General features: G+C 38.6%; 1 protein-coding gene across 1 annotated transcript in view; it reads left to right on the forward strand.

Moving 5' to 3' along the window:
• The window catches only part of SPATA16 (spermatogenesis associated 16), a gene marked incomplete at its 3' end in the record, with an annotated part of 224424 nt that overhangs the window by 156911 nt on the left and 49107 nt on the right, over positions 1-18406 (forward strand). Inside the window, exon 5 of the mRNA XM_082839271.1 lies at positions 325-472. Coding sequence (XP_082695397.1) covers positions 325-472 — 148 coding nt within the window. The remainder of the gene's footprint in view (positions 1-324; positions 473-18406) is intronic.

An 18406-nucleotide genomic window follows, 5' to 3' on the forward strand; every position in this document is an offset into this window, starting at 1 on the left:
ACTACATTAGACTTAAGAATTTGATTTTTAAGATCAAGTTTAAAATGACAGCTCAGAAAACAGGATTTTTATTTTCATCTTAAAGCAAGCTCAGTTTAGAGGTGTCTGTTTACAAACTTTCTTCATTTAATTGGTTTTCTTAATATGAAATAGGATTCCCAGAACTAATTAAAAGTTCATTCTAATGAATATTCAAGACCAAAATATGTTATCTTTGCAGTACAGTATATAGATTTTTAAATCATCCATAAAGGTAATATTTTTTTATATTCTTAAAGTCATGTATTGTTATTGAGACCAAATGGGTTGTCTGCTTCCTCTCAGGCCATGATTGAAGAAGCCATCACCAGGGCAGACTCTTTCTCAGTTATGTACACACCATTTGCAACAAAAATCAGAGCTGATAAAATAGAAGAAGTAAAAGAGGTTTTCATAAAAACTCATCCTGCATATGTGGAATACATCTACACAGGTAAGATTCAATATCTTCAAAGTATCAGCTAACAACTTATTTCCTTAAAAAACAAATACAGGCATGTTTCTGCTTTTTTGTTGATTATTTCAGTTTTAGGGATTTTTTGTTAATCTGATGAGCTGAAATGGAAAGTTATTTTAAGGTTTTAAGTAGAGCTAGCCCTATAGGTCCAGCATAATATTCCTTGTGCCATCATGTTTCTTTTTTTAAGACGAGAGGTAAAACCGAGAAACTCTAAGATAATAAAAAATGAAAGAATAACCTGTAGTAACATGTCACCTTTCCCCAGATACTTCATCAGTAAACTAGGTGATTATAGTATCTTCCTGAATGTGGATTTTTTTTTTTTCTCCAATCCCTGCTATTTCTACTTTCCTTCCTCCAACTATCTCACACCTCAAACGTCCCTCTTTTTTTATGTTCTCGGGCCACTGGTATCCAAGTGAGATCTGGATAGCCAGCCAAGTGTACACAGAGAACACAACACTATTGGTGTCCTTTTTTCCTCTTTTTGTCTTCGGAAGCCACTTGCTTTCATTCATTCATTCCAAATACTTTTTACTATCTACCATGTTCCAAGTGTTATTCTGAATTAAGACAAGAATTTTCTTGTACTAAATTGAGCCAATCTCTAACGGAGATGGAGATTTCCAGTTATCTAAGATACTAAGAGTTGTCAAAAGCTTTTGTTGTTTCTGTTTTACTGTCTTTAAATCACTGAGTCAAAACAATATTAAGGAGTATTTTGGGGCTTCCCTGGTGGCGCAGTGGTTGAGAGGCCGCCTGCCGATGCAGGGGACATGGGTTTCTGCCCCGGTCCGGGAGGATCCCACATGCCGTGGAGCGGCTGGGCCTGTGAGCCGTGGCCACTGAACCTGCACGTCTGGAGCCTGTGCTCTGCAACGGGAGAGGCCACAGCAGTGAGAGGCCCACGTACCACAAAAAAAAAAAAAAGAGTATTTTGTTATTTTCAAAATAAATAAATTAACAATCAGCAATGACTACCATATTAAGCAAAACCTCTAAATACACACATCTAGTATCACATCCTCCTGTTAAGGCCCCTGCATTCCTTTTGTCAGGCTTTTGCGGCCAAGTCACTGATTTATATGATTAATAATATACTCCACTAGTGATCACGTTTAAGGTACCAGGCACTCTACATTCATTATCTCTTGTTACTCCCATAACTTAAGAAGTGAGTAAGATGATTCTCATTTAGAAATGAGAAAACAGCTACCAGAGAAAACAGTTTTTCCAAAGATACACAGCAAATCAGAAAATCAGTGGCTGCAGGCCTTGGATCTGAACCCATATCCTCGCATTGAACCACACTATTTCCACCTGATAGAAGCCGAGGTGTGACGGAAGCATTAAATTTAGGTCCTATGGAATCCTTATTTCTTCCACAATGCTTCAAGCTCTTCAGAAGAAATATATTTTAAAAATATAACTAGGGATGATTAAATAGTGAATCCCTAAGGAACAATGAAAATTTAAAGGCAGAGAAAGGGAAGAAAAGAAATCACATGCATGCTATAATGAACACTGATGCTGATTTACTTAGTTCCAGCATTTTATAAGGAAGTAGATAAAAATGTTTCAGAACTCACAATTTTTGCTAATTGTTATAAATCATTTTGTTATGGATATCTTCAAGGGTTTTGCGGGGGGGGGGGGGGCAGAGAGGGGAATCAATACCACACAAAAGTTATGTCAATCTAGTATCATGGAAAATTAATCCAATTCAGCTATTTCCATATCTACTCTCAGATCCACTGGTAATAAAGAGAGATTCATTGAGGAGATTACCAGTTTGCCAATTTCTCTACTGGTAGAATAAGTTTAGTTATATTTAACCTACTTCCCAGAGAAGTCATGAAGATTAATTAAGACTTAGGAAGCACTGTTGCCACTGAGGGTTTAAAAACAACAATAACATTAATGAGCCAGATTCACATCTCATGTAACTCCATCAAACCTGTTATCAAGACGAATTATGATCTGTTAGCAAGATGATTCATGCTAAAGGATCTTATACTTTGGAAGAGAAGATAATTATAAGTTACTGATGATTGTTTCTATCATTATATAATTACTAATTGCTGGAGTGTGACAGTGCTATATGAGAACAGAGAGAAGAAAGACAGTTTCTGGAGGAGAAGGGGAGGTAGTGAAGGCAATCTCCAACTTTAAATTTCATTAAGAGTGGTGAGGTCCTTCGCTCTACAGAATGGGTACTTTGAACTAACAGGCTATTACACTGATGACATTATTTGCCTCTGTTGCAAATGATTAAAGGGTCACTCCAAAGCCATTGCTGGAACGACAGTGAAACCACTATTATGAACTATATGTGCAAGTCTTAGTGGCATCTCTTCTTTTCCCCACAGGTAATTCCAAGGTGAGGAAGGGGGCGGGTCAAGTGTGATCTTTAGCTTCTGGATATTTCTCACAGGAGGTGCAGAGTGGTGATTTGGGCAGGCATCAGTAGCCAAAGGCAGCAGCTAGAAAGTGAGTTACACAAAGAGAGATAGGGCCTAGGAGGGTAGTGCCCTTGTTTTGTTGGCACGTCCCAAATACCAGGATACTCCTTTTATCTGCCTTCTATTTAAGAAGCTTCCGTGTTGCCAAAAATGTATTCAGTTATTTATTTCAACAAAGAGTCATGCAGCAGGTGTGACTGGACAATCACACAGCAAACGTGTGCAAACATGAGGCTTTTTTTTTTTAACCTACACATATTCATCTTTGGTCTGTCCAGAGCCAAAAATATATTCCATCCCACCCCAAAGGACTCAATCCCACCCAATCATTTCTAAAATTTAGTCTGTCTTCAGTAATTATCTAATCAAATTCACCAGCTTTTTTCCCCTTTCCACGGGACTTTTTTCTCCTACTAGTCTGGTTTCAACTTTCACAGAGCTCGAGCCTACCCAAGGGTCCAAAGAAGCCCATGGGCATGTGAGGAAAGAGTCCTCTTGGAAGTCTTCTGCAGGCTGGCACAGCTGCTGATTACATGGCTAGTGCAACTTGAGACAGCTCTGTTGGCTTGAGCAGGACTTGACGGGCTCATTTATGTGACACATTAGGTCACCCAAGGGCACTATATGAGTTTCCCATGCTACCTCCTGGTGTAAATGCTTCTTTACATGTACACTAACCACCCCTACCTCACAAGTTGGACCAGACTAGATTCTAAGATTCCCTCTCCCTGCCAGAATGTGGAGTTCTAGATCTTACTCTAGAAATCCCTTCTACTCCACTGGAGACTGGAAGTCATTTTAGTCCTCTCTCCAACTTGCTATGTTATTCTGCCATTTCTCTTCTCCCTTTCTCCATGCTTCAGAATCCCAATATCCTCAGGACAAGAAGAGGATCTACAATGGAGATGGGTGGTATATTCAGTTATTCATTTAGTCATCAAACATTTATTGAGCAGGCACTATACTAGGTAGTGCTAGAATACACCTGCTTCTAAGAAAGAATATGACTCTAGTAATTTATACTTCAGGGTGAAAATTGGACTATATTTTTCCTCTCTTCTAGAGAATACTTCACTTAAAACCTAAGCTCTAATTGTGGAATGGAAGGCTGAGTCTAATTAAAAGAATGATGGAGGAGAAAACAGATGAAGGAGCAGTTTGGGAATAGAAGTCCTTGCCACCGAAAGTGGCAAAGACTGGCTAGTTGTTTACCAAACTATTCTCTTTCCCCACCACCACCCATGCATGTAACTAGAATACATTTCCAGCCTCCTTTACAGTTCAGTGGGCTTGTGACTCAGTAACAGCCAATGTAATGTGGACAGAAATAAACTGGGAGTATGACACTCCCAGGCCTGGCCCATAAACCTCTGCCATGCAGAACTCACTTTCCCTAGCCACCGAGTGAGTAACTAGGACTGCGGAACTAAAGAAGCTACGAGGCAAAAGAAGCTTGGATCCCTGAATGACCATGTGGAAGGCAACCCACTGAATACCCACACAAACGAAAACCAAAATTCTCTTGCTTTAGATCCCTAAGATTTGGAGGCTCTTTGTTAAATCAGGTAGCTTTACTCTAACTAATATACTGCCTCACATCAGTGAAGTAGGCGGCTTCCTACTCCATCTGCAGTGTACACAATAAAATTCATGTGAACTCAGGGGAGGATGGATAAACATTCCTCCATGTGCAGCCAAATGCATCCTCAGAAACACTCGGAGTTTGCGTACATTCCCTTCTACCTCCCGTTCACTCATCCTTCCTTGGACAACTACAGGTAAATGTTCTCATACATATGTGTTTGTACCCACTCACAGAAAAGGAACATTTGAGGAGAGACACAGATTCCCCATGGGAGACAGAACACAATTACGTAGTTTTCATTGCAGCTAGAGAAATTGAGGCCATAAATAAGAATTACAGAAATCATCTAAATAAACAATCAACAGATGAAGGTCAGAAAATCTGTACCTTGAAGATCTTGGATGAAAAGCCTACCTATCAAAGTTCTGCTGGATAAGTAGGTATTATCATTAAAACCTGGAGACTAATACATTTAGTTCTCCCAGCAGAGGCTGGCAGACAACCCTCCAACACAGAAACTCTGCCCAACTCCAGGTCACCTTCATCAAGCCTAGACAGTATTGAGTTCATTACTCCTTGGTCATGTGACAGTGCCATGAGCCCAGTAATAGCTGGCAGAGGTGGTGGTGATGAGCAGGAAGAATATTCATGATAGAGATCCCCCAGGCAGTGTATTCTTTCTAGCTAGCCCCTAATTCAGAGTCATCCTTATCATGGATTTCCACATGAAAAATAGATGCAAAGGGAAAAAACTATAAAAATGAATTCATTTTGAAATGTATAGAGATCTAAGTATTTTTAATTTTTTTACTGAATGGACCAACTAAATTAGTGATTTATTATGAGAAAAACCCACTTCACCCTCAGTGGCAGGCACTAGGACTATACTGCCTTTATAACTTCTACAAGACTGATAAGGGAGGGTTAAAATTCAAATCTGCCTTGTAGGACAACCAGGCTTACATATCCTCAGGAACTCACTGTGCATTCTTTGCTATTTTGGGGATGTGGTAAGACCCACCAAAATCTTAAAGCCATATTATAATAGAGCTATACTGTATTATGTTTCACAGAAGAAAAAATTACTGAAGTTGTAGCAGTGTAGCTATCCATTTTTCTTATTTAAGGAAAAATCCAGTTTGATTCATGCAGAGTAGTCAGGGTATATAAAACAAATAATAATTCACCAGCCCCAGAATTATTATGTTTTCATTTATAAAGATTTTGCTTGAGATTTTAATGCATATATTCCAATGAAATAACACAATTCTTGTACAGTTCTTATTCTTGCATGATTGTATTTTAATAATAAAGTAATACAATAAGCATATCCTGTCTCCACTTGATGAAAATATCAAGATTTATTTGCTAAATAAAATAAATATTCAGTAATGGATCTGTGCTTAGTAATGTTTAATAGAAAAGTTTTCTGGATCAGATATCAATTACTTTAACACTTAGGTAGATAGAGTCATATTTTGTCTCTCCAGTGCAATTTAACTCCCAAGAGTTAAATTCAGAATAATGTTCAGAATAATGTTATGAATAATATGTTCAGAATAATAATATACTGTTTTAAAACAGACCTTTAAAAATTGCTTTTCACTGAAATTTATAACCTTGTTCTTGTTCAGTCATCATTTACCTGTAAGGATAATACATTCTATGCTCTCTAAAATATAAAGTTAAAATTTCTCATTTTATTCTTTCTTCTTTAAAATGTTATAATTTTACCATGATCAAGAGTTTCCAAGATTAGACTATTTTCCTCTTTCTAACTCACTTTATCAAATGGAAAAGTTTATAGAATTAAAGAGCCTACATCCCCAGTATCATTATGAAAGTGTTACGGCTAGGTTGGTTATAAAGATGACAAATCATCTCATGTTTGTACCACAGAATTCTTTTTAGAAACAGAGAATCATTCCCAAAGAAAAGAAATTCCTCATATATGGGGCTAAATTCTCTGTTCTTAAAATATTAAAACGTTGGTCTTCCCAATGGGAAGTGTGGTGTTCTGGCACTGTTCTATCTAATCCAAGTAAAGACGTCTCAGTGAGCAGCTCACTTGTCCTTTGCAGTAGCAGGTTATGACACCATCTGCCTCTGGTCTCCCTCATCTACTGTCTCTTACCATCTATGATTGCATTCTTCCTTTTAATTGCATAACTCTCTTTTAATTTCATTTTAGCTATAACAGGTAACAATAACCAAGGGATTGTACTATTGTACTTGCTTCTTGTTAGTCTGTACTTCTTAATGCATCCAGTGAACCAACTTCCCAGGAGTTGGATTCATCTCTACGATCGGTAACTTGTACCTTTAGTAACTCATCACAGTACAGCTGCAGCTCCACACCATGGGTGGCCACCCAGGAATCAAAGATTCCTCACCCTCCACCCTGTTATCCTTTCTCTTCCCAAACCACATGTTTCCGTGCGCCAGGACCATTCTAGCAAATCTCACTTCTGACTCTGATTCTGGGATTTTCTTTTCCTCACAACACTGCTGACAGCAAATCTGTGGGTTTTCCACACCACTTCTCCAGCTCTCAGCCACCAACTGCTGCTTTAACAATTCAGTTCACCTTTGGTACTCACTATCCAGAGTTAGCACAGACGTCACAGATTAAGGGCTCGATCCTACCAGACTGCCCCACCACCACTTCAGATGTCAGTCACAGGTCCCAGGCCTCCTGTACTTCTGACCAACCAGCTATAAGTTGGGGGTTTCCAATGACCCCCAATTCAGGTTCTATAATTTTCTAGGATGACTCACAGAACTCAGGAAGTGCTTTACTTACTATTACTGGTTTATTATAACGGATACAACTCAAGAACAGCCAAATGGAAGAGATACATAGGGCAAAATAAGGTGGGGTGTGGGTGTGTGCTCTCACTGGTTGCATGACTCTCCCAGCACCTCACTGTACTTCACTAACCCAGAAACTCTCCAAACGCCATCACCTCGGGGGGTTTATGGCGGTTTCATTATGATTGACAAAATCACTGGCCACTGGTGATTAACTCAATCTCCAGCCTGCCTCTCCTCCCCAGAGCTTGGGGAACGGGGTTGAAAGTTCCAGGTTTCTAATTAAGCCTTGGTTTTTCTTGAGACCAGCCCCCATCCTGACAGAAGCTATCTAGGGGCCTGCCAAGAGTCACCTCATTAGAACAAAAGACACTCCTACCATCCTCTATCACTTAGGAAATTCCAAGTGTTATAGAAGCTCTGTGCCAGGAACTGGGAAGAAAGACCAACTATTTTTCTATGATACCACACCATCTCTCACACATCGGAGATAATATCCTTGTGTTTTTTACTCTTGGGTGCAGACCACTATTCAGCATGGCTTTATCTGTGAGAATCCAGTACAGTCTGGGTTGATTTTGCATCCTTCCAGAGATTTTCTTTTGATTTTTCCAAACCACATGGAGTACTACCAACCAGAGAGCCTCTATTTCTAGAGCTGAGATTTCCTGGGCCATCTAGGTAGTATAAACTCAAACCTTATGCCTAGACTTAAAATTCCCAGAGGGGAAAAAGAATCCTACTCCAGACCCCAGATAAATCAGACAAGTTTATTTTGTTAACTTCATCAATGGTTGGGTTTTTTTTTAATCTCCATCATTCACTGGTACCCCAGTCTCACCTTTGTTTAAGAATGCACCATGTTATATTATAATTGACTGTGTATTTGTCTACTGCTGCATGCACCAAATGGTAAGCAACACCATGGCATTCATTATCTTACCATTTTATCATAATGCCTGACATTCATACAGACTCTGGTAAGGGGAGCCTATAAATATTTTTTAGGTAAATTAGGTAATCAATTCTTCACCTAAGCTATATATCTTATTAAGATTATTTCTAATATTTCATCATTTTGTTGCTATTATGGATTAAACCATTATTTTCATTATACTGTATATTTTATTATACCTATATATTTTGATTGACCTTTTTAAATCTTATATCTGTTTATTTGGGGGCTTGTATATTTCCTTTTTTGATCCCTTACTGAACTCTTGTCTATACTAATAGATTTTCAGTTTATCCTCTTGGATTTTCTACATAAATAACCATCTATTCTTAAGTTATGACCACTTGGCCCCTTCACTTCCAAAATTTATATCTCTCATTTTTATTTCAGGTCTTATTCCTTTGTCCTGAAATTCCAAAGCTATAGAGAATAATAGTAGTCAAAGGCAGTCATTTTGTTTCTGAGTTTAACAGGAATAAAACAGATTAAAAGGAGTTTCACCACAACTAAACTGACTACTGATAGTGAATAGTAAAGAGTAATACCTAATAATCAAGATAACCTCCTCTTTTAGATTTCCATATGTAAGCAATAACTTATCAAATACAAAACCAAAGCCTTGCTGACTTTCAAATTTTATATATTAACTACAGGAAATCACTGAGTCATTACCATAAGATCATTTGCTTATGAGCCATGATAATTCATGAGTAATAATAGTTCTTGTACATGATAATCATGATAATTCTTTGTTTTTTAATTGTCTTCAACAATTGCACTTATTAAATAAAAAGCTGTAGAACTCCAAAACCAATTTCAACAGAAAACAAAAGAAAATCTCTGGTCTCCAGAAAAGAAATTGCTGTGCTTCTCTGGGATGGTAGTTTGTTGTTTTATCTTAGGAACACTGTGAATGAGACAGTTGATCTTCTTTACTTCTAGAAAGTATACAGGAGCTTATAAAATACATTCTGTGTATTAATCTCACCTATGGCTTCATCACCCATCTCTTACTTTTCCTTCTGATCTGTTTTCTTCAAGAACTCTTTTACACATTTTTTTATGCTGTAGGTATTTATTTAAGGAAAGTCATTACACGTCCAGAGTGAGATATAAACAAATAAGTAGATTACCAGTCCAGACAGTAAGGAAAACTAAGGCTTTCAGATTATGTAAGACTTTTATTATGCAGTATTAGTTAACTACCCAAGGGTCACTTTTTGCAAAATGGAGAATCTAATCGAAAGTGAAAAAAATCATAATTATGATGTAGATCAAGAAAAATGATGCTAAACATTTTTTTAGTTATTTCTGAGATATACATTTTAAAGTAATAACTAGAATTATGACATAACATTATACAAGAACATATAAGATTTTTAGAAATTTCATGTAATGTCTGAAACATTTATATTAACATATTTCCATACAAATATAAACATTTATTTTTTATTATCTCATATACTGAAGTCTAGTTATTAGTAATAGTATTACAATAATGTTATAATAATAGCATCACTAAGTCAATTTTGGTATCTTTGTACTAGATGTAAAAATTAATTATTCTTAATCCTCAAACTATTATGTTTCTTAAATAAGGCAATTATTCTTCTCAGAGAGTCAACTTGAAGAATTTATAATATGTCTTACATCTCAGCTATGATATTTTAAGGATTCCATAGTATTTGTAGATATACTGAACTACTAGCTAAATCCCTCTATCAGAAATCTTTTGTTTCAAATAATAGGAATCACAGCTTAAACTGATTTCAGTATATTTAAGTTTTAAAAGGGTAGGAGGAGGCATGAAATACATTGATTTATAATACAACTACAGGGGGACTACCTTTAAGCACAGCTTGATCCAATAGTTCACTCACTGCTCTATTTTCTACAGTCAGCTTTCTTCTCAAGTCCTACCTGGTATTCCATCACCTGTACCTCAGGGTGGTACCTGCATCTCAAGGTACCTCAAGCGCTAGTATCTTGAGTCATAGCAAAATTCCCACATGTCATTACAAACTTCAAATCACACTGTCCCAAGAAGCAGTGAATATCTCTTCCACCCAATTCCTGGGACTCACTCTTCCTCCTTGGCCCAAATTACATTATATGCTTATACTTGAACCAAAACAGGTCAAGGTAATGCCATGGATTGATTCGTCTAAGTCAAATAGGTCTCACTTTTAGAGTAGGTAGGGAAGGAGAGAATTCTCCAAGGGTAACAAAAGAGGGAAGGTGGGAATGCATGTTAGGTATCCAACCAACCAATGTCCATTCCAATGGCTGCAGAAATACAGCCACTTAAGGGCATTAGAGCAACAATATATTATTTCACTAACTGTGAATTTAATAAATATTGAAGGGAAAAGCAGTATCTTTCATGTTTGTTTGTCTCAAACCTACTTTGTTGGAGGTGGAATTAAGGAACTTCCCCAGAATAAATACAATACAGCTGATTAAACATAAAACTTTGGAATCAATAAGAATTCCAGGTGAAATAAAAATGAACTATGTATAAAAATCTTGTGTAATTATTTCTTTTTCAAAGCTTATAAATGGGTTATGAGGGGCAACTTACATATACAAAGATCAGTTTTGGAGAAGTAGAGCAGAAATCTGAAGGGAAAATTAGGAATCTTAGGAATGAAAACCAATGTTTTCCACTTGCATCTATAACTCTGAAATTATAATGAAGGTCAAAGGGAAAATACAATTTATTACACAAAGATTCATTATACAAATAGCTTTCTCACACATCAACTGCAAAAACCAAAATACACTATCTATGTTTTTAAAGTGGAAACTGTTTTATTATTTATGGGAGCAATAATGATGTTAGCCGCAAAGTTGCTGCCTTTTGCTATTTTCTTGCTGATGTGAATTTGTGGATAACTTCCGATATAGAAGTACTGGCATTAAAAAGTGAACAAGATAAAACTCAGAAAATGACTGGGTGGGAAAGCAGTAATGACAAAGTGTTGGCATTATGAAGGGACTGGAGAAGTTAAGCTCTGAAACTGATCACTAAGATGAAGTCATATAAAACTGACATGGTCCCATCTCACACCGAACAACTGGGACCTTTAGAAATGAGATTTTGCTCTAGCCTAAAATGTCAGAACATTTTGTTATGGACAAAGGGCAGAGAAATGACATAGACACTGGAAAATAGAGAAGGAAATGAAACAGAGAAAGGAGATGACAGAACCCTAACAAATCTGCATATTTCTAAAAGACTTTTAAAACCTCTATGATTTTTCTTTTTTCAAAATTGCTTTGAGAAGTTTATCCACAATCTGTTGACTGTGGTTACGATGAGGTGTCCAACAGAAAATACTGATGATGGTGGTATCTATGTTTTCTACTTTATGTCCAGAGAGCTCATATTTTATTTTACAGATATTTAACTTCATAAAAAATAAGCAGTCCCTCATATATAGAGATGAGTCTGCTGACCTACGATCAACAGTTCACATTTCTGCAGATGCTTTTCTGGTGCTGCTGACAGTTTCATTAAGCCAGCTTCTCTGTTAATCCAATCTTCTTTGTGACTAAGGGTCCATGTTTCCCAGAGAACAAGCTGCAGCAAGGGCCCAACCTGAGCGTGAAACTAAGTTTTCAATCTAGGCAGAGCTGCTCTGCTCATTTGAGCATCAACTCCACTGAGTTACCGAATACATATTATTTTACCTCACTCCCCCTTCGTAAATTAAACAGAAACCACTTAAAGTTTAGGTAAAATAAATAAACAAAGATTGTGTGATATTCTTTTCTAAGTTTAGTGACAGAGAAATAAGTCCTATCTCAGAAGCTCTGAACATTTCATTAGCTTTGAATTTTTTTAAGTTCTATTCTTATTTGGACGATTAAAAATTCAGGATTGAGAAAACTTTGTTTTATATTCAACTCAAGTATTGATTGAGCACCTACTAGGTGCTTGGGGCATGAAGATAACGTGAAGATATGATCTTGAAGAGGATTAAAACTTATTGGAGAGATGAGACATACCCCCATGAAACATTAGGAGATTCACTCTAGAGTGAGTGGTATGGGTGTTCTTTTTTTTTTTTTAACATCTTTATTGGAGTATAATTGCTTTACAATGTCGTGTTAGTTGCTGCTGTATAACAAAGTGAATCAGCTATATATATATATATATATATATATATATATATATATATATATATTCCCATATCCCCTCCCTCTTGCGTCTCCCTCCCACTCTCCCTATCCCATTCCTCTAGGTGGTCACAAAGCACTGAGCTGATCTCCCTGTGCTATGCAGCTGCTTCCCACTAGCTATCTATTTTACATTTCGTAGTGTATATATGTCTATGCCACTCTCTCACTTCGTCCCAGCTTACCCTTCTCCCTCCCCATATCCTCAAGTCCATTCTCTATGTCTGCCTCTTTATTCCTGTCCTGCCCCTAGGTTCTTCAGAAACTTCTTTTTCTTTTTTAGATTCCATATATCTGTGTTAGCATACGGTATTTGTTTTTCTCTTTCTGACTTACTTCACTCTGTATGACAGACTCTAGGTCCATCCACGTCACTACAAATAACTCAGTTTCGTTTCTTTTTATGGCTGAATAATATTCCACTGTATATATGTGCCACATCTTCTTTATCCATTCATCTGTCGATGGACACTTAGGTTGCTTCCACGTCCTGGCTATTGTAAATAGTGCTGCAGTGAACATTGTGGTACATGACTCTTTTGGGGTTTTTTTTGTTTTTCATTTTTGGCTGCGTTGGGTCTTCATTGCTGTGTGCAGGCTTTGTCTAGTTGCGGTGAGCGGGGGCTACTCTTTGTTGCTGTGCACGGGCTTCTCACTGCAGTGGCTTCTCTTGTTGCGGAGCATGGGCTCCAGGCGCACAGGCTTCAGTAGTGGCTCGCGGGCTCTAGAGCGCAGGTTCAGTAGTTGTGGCACACGGGCTTAGTTGCTCCGTGGCATATGGGATCTTCCTGGACCAGGGCTCAAACCCGTGTCCCCTGCATTGGTAGGTGGATTCTTAACCACTGTGCCAGCAGGGAAGCCCCACATGACTCTTTTTGAGTTATTGTTTTCTCAGGGTATATGCCCAGTAGCGGGATTGCTGGGTCATATGGTAGTTCTATTTTTAGTTTGGGTGTTCTTTAAGAGTTTGGGTGGGGGGAGTACTGAAATACTCAGGTAGCCCTTTATGGACTAGGTGGGACTTAAATTAGGCACATCTGGAAGTACAGTAATCGACTGAGTAAAAGAAATATTGAGAGATTAGGTAGATGTTTCTGGGTGGAAAAGCACAAAGAAAAATTCAGAGGCAGGATGAGCACAGGCTAGTACAAATTAGTGAAATCAGCAGACCTGATGAGAAAGGTTTATACTGGAGAAAACATAGGAATGAAGAATAGACTGTGAAACACATCCACACAATTGAGAGCCCTGAATACCAGGAAAGAACACTGAAATTCCTGAGGAGTGATGTAACCATGACAAAGGTGATATTTCAGAAATATTCACTGGGTGGTGGTGTGGAGATATATTGGTGTGAAATCATACTGGTGGCAGCGAGGCTTGTTGGGAAACGTTTTCTGTAATCCAGATGCTATGTGATCAGAAATTTGACCAGGGTGGTAGCAATGATAATGCAAAGAGCGGGGTTAATAGGAGTTGTGTTACAGTGGGCAGATTTAATGAGTTTTTGAGATTCACTAAATGTCAGGGAATGTGAGGAAAGAAAAGTTAACAATGACTTCAAATTTTTAAGCCAGAATAATTGGGTGAATAATGGCCATCCCTTCAATATGCTGGGGAAAAGTAGGGATGAGAGATGTTGTGGACATTTAAAAACTCACTTTCAAGGAATATATTTGCTGTATTTGAGGTAACGTTTGTAATGGTGAGCAAATAGCAATGTCCCAGTAGGCATTTGGAAATGCTGTTTGAAATTGGTGAAATTTTGCAGATGAGACTATGGCTTTGGATCCCTAGTCTTTTGATTTAGAACAAGGGTCTCCAATCCCCAACCGGTACCGGTCCACGGCCTGTTAAGAACCGGGCCGCACAGCAGGAGGTGAGCGGCAGGGAGAGTGAGCGAAGCTTCATCTGCCACTCCCCATCGGTCTCGTTACTGCCTGAACCATCCTCCGCTCCATCCATGGAAAAATTGTCTTCCCTGAAACCGGTCCCTGGTGCCAAAAATGTTGGGGACTGCTGGATTAGAAGTAATAGCGAATGCCACAAGAATAGAGAAATTGGACTTCCCTGGTGGCACAGGGGGCTCTGGTCCGGGAAGATCCCACATGCCGCGAAGCAACTAAGCCCGCGCGCCACAACTACTGAGCCTGTGCTCCAGAGCCCGTGAGCCACAACTACTGAAGCCCGCGCACCTAGAGCCCATGCTCCTCAACAAGAGAAGCCACCACAATGAGAAGCCCGCCCACCGCAATGAAGTGTAGCCCCCGCTCGCCGCAACTAGAGAAAGCCCCCGTGCAGCAACAAAGACCCAACTCAGTCCAAAATAATTAATGAATTAATTAATAAAAGAAAGAATAGGAAAATTCCCCCGAGAGTGTTAATATGAAGAACATATCAGTGAGCCACAGACAGCTAGGAGGTGCACTGAATGAGATGCAGGAGAAAAAGGGAGGAAGAGGAAGCAGCATTTATATGTGTAGGAGAGATGGGGAGACGCAGAGAAAGAGGCAGAGAGAAAGACAAAGAGAGGGAAACAGAGAGAGAAAGAGAAGAGACTGTCACTGAACTCCAGGGAGGTGACTTCAGGGAGGGAGGAAGGTCAAAGAGCATGAATGTCTTGAGTACCTGAAAGCTGGTCAGCTCCAGCCTCCTGAGGTACAATAAAAGGTTCTTGATAAAGGGCAAACATTACCCTCTTTTGCTGAGAGTTGGACATCTTTCATTTGGAAGATAAAGAATTGAAAGATCATGTTTCTACAAGAAACTTAATCTGCATAATCTATCTTTGATATTCTTTTTTAAAACACCTGCTTCCCTAATGGTACAAATTTGGAACTGCATCATACCTGCAAATTGATTTTTTAATAATAAATTTGGTCCTAGTCATCTAAATTTCATCTGTAATTGTGATAAATTGTAAAGGAATGCATGAAGGGATTTATTTCTCTCAAGTTCTCTTCTCACGTGACAGGAGCAAAGAAGACATTTTTAATCAACTCAACCTTCCTACCAAAGGACAATATATTCTGGTTAACTTTCATATCCATCAGAGGCACAGGACTTTTCGGATGTAGGTAAAGGTTTATGAGCATAAAATTGAGAACAATTAGCACTCAAATTAATGAGATTCAACATCTGGTAAGTGTGTCGTCATTTTGGGTCATAGACCACTTGCTAGGCTAAATGTTCATACAACTGCAATTTACTCTGCATACAAATGGAATAAAAATGATACTTTAAAAATATTTTTTAACTTAACAGTATGTATGTAGGGACCTCTCTCATTTCAAAACTTTGACTAGAATTGAACAACGGATCAAACAGGATGAAACATACAGCATCAAAAGGAACAGAAAATACATTTTTGCAAGTATATTTTATAACAAATTAGCTATAGTGCTAATATTAGTTTCTCTAGTTCATCTAACCACTGTCACTATTAATACAGGTCTCCTCTTTATCCATCAAATATTTAAGAGCAGGAAGAGGTCAACCTCTCAAAGTCTTTGTGCTATTTATATAACAGAGCCCTCAAACATCGGCTGCTTCTGGCAATAGAGGGGCGTCAGAAAATGCCAGATCTCAAGATGCCTCCTGCAACTCACCACAAACACCAGCCCATGCACAGCACACCGTAAACTATTCTGAACCTCAGGACTCCGGGGCCTCCAAGAGCACTTTAATGTACACCTTAAAGTCCTAGAGGTGTCCTGCAGGGAACCCTCTCTGAGCTGGAAGCAGGTGCTGGCAGGAGGCTTCAGGGTACCTGGGATCCAGCGGCTTCTATGTCAACAAGCTACATATACTCTGGGTCTGTGGGGAAGTCAGAGCGTCCATAAAGCCTACCCACATCCATTCAGGGGGCCTCTGGGCATCCAGAGTTACCCAGAAAGCCAAGGCTCTCCCCAGAGGATGGCCCCAGACTTCACCACCAGCATGGCCAGGAGCGCTGAGGCCTTCTAGGTCAGGGAGCAAAACCAGATTAAAGAGCAAACCATAGCCAGGGAACACATACCTTCTCCTGCCCTCCAACTCCAGAGTATGCTAATTCCTGAAAATACTGACAATTTAGACATGCCAGCATCTTAGAGAGTGCTAAAGAATAACCGCAATCAAAAAAAAAAAAAATGTTTGACCATTTATCAGGAGAATGAGCTAGTGTCCATTTTACTTTAACTTAATTGCCTTTTCACATGATCCGGTTATTGGCCACTTCAGTAAAACTGGTAAACTCTTGGTTGGGTGTGTCTGTATCTGTAGATTTCAAAAGCAAAGAAACTTTCTGCACTCTTGAGATGGACATGCAGAAATCACATTTTACCTTGTTTATAGAAATGAGCCATCCGTTTAAAAAGAGGCAAACACCAACTAAAGAAGCATCTAATACTACAATCTGCTTTTAAAGTGCCTAAAAGTTACACTATTAATTCTAAGAACCCTTGAGCCTTTGCTGTACTTTTCTAGATAGAGTAAGGAAGTGTTCTATCTAGAACTGTGTCTGTTAAAACCATCTATGTATTGACATTGCCCTGCTTCTGTAACATGCTTCCCACTGATTGTCAGAGTCATCATCACTGTCGTAGGATCGTTTTGAGAGTTAAGCCCTGTGCTTCAACGTTCAGCAGCCTGACTCTCAATTCTGGTCCCTCCATTTGCTGTGTCGGGCAAGTCTGTAATTTCTTGAAGCTCCAGTGTGGTCATCCGTAAGGTGGTCATAATAATGTGTCCTGCTCTACACTGTTGTTGAATGAGAAAGATAATCCTGATAATGTGTATGGCACAGAAGAAGTGTCACATAAACGTTAACCCTCAATAATATTTAGTGGTTACCAGATCCTGTCACCAAAGACTAAATCATGTTTAATATATTTTTGTTCGGTGCTTGTGTTTAAAAGATATTTTGTAATATTTTCTTTTAATTATCAGCATACATGTTAACTCTGTTTGACAGCCGTATGCTATTTACTTAACCAAAATGTGCCAAATAGCTTACTGCAGTGTTTTCCAAACTGCGCTTTGAAAAATTGGGATTCTGTGGAGGTTCAAGGTGGCTACTGTGTTGGGGGGTATATAGAATGGGGTACAGTGATGAGAGTTGAGTGGTCAGTGATCCAGGCTTCAAATGGAACAGCTCTACCTTTACCAACTTTGAATATTGGGCTTCTCAGTAAATTTTAGTTTGAACAAAGGGTTCTGCAGCTAAAAATCAGAGGGGGGAAGTCAGAGAGGGTGGATAAAAACACTCATGGTTTACTGTGTCTATTATTTCTTAAAGAAATACTACAGATAGCAAAGACTGTATTTGAAACACTGCCATTTGAGTTCTGACTCTAGATTAAAAATTGGCATTTAAATCATGATTCAAGGATATTTGGAATTTCATCTTTTTCCCTTTCTGGCAGTGTTAAATAGGGAGGGCTCATTAAACCCTCTGTTCATCATCCTTCATTTGAGAAGTCTATTGTAATAAACCAAAGCATTATTACCCAGAATGAAAATGAATGAAGTAAATCTGGCCTCCAAGACCCCATGGCTGACATCTGTCCCTGTCCCAAAAGTAATCCAAAGTCAAGCAAGCCTAAAGCAGAGTGCAGTGGTTACGCCCACGGTCTCTGGAGTCAGACTGCCCAGGTGTGAATCCTGCCTTGTCCACTTATATGCGTGTTTCCAGACAAGTCACTGCCCATCTGTGTACCTCAACCTCCCGGTTATTTGTAAAATGAGGACAAAAGCACCAATTATGTGAATGTTTCGTGAGGATTTAAAGAGAATGCACACAAAACAAACATGATTACCAAAGGGGAAAGGGAAGGAAGGGAGGGATAAATTAGGAGCATGGGATTAACAGATATAAACTATTATACATAAAATAGATAAGCAACAAAGATTTACTGTATAGCATAGGGAAC

The sequence above is a fragment of the Leucopleurus acutus genome, assembly GCF_964270905.1.
Source record: "Leucopleurus acutus genome assembly, chromosome: 5".
Classification (NCBI taxonomy): Eukaryota; Metazoa; Chordata; class Mammalia; order Artiodactyla; family Delphinidae; genus Leucopleurus; species Leucopleurus acutus.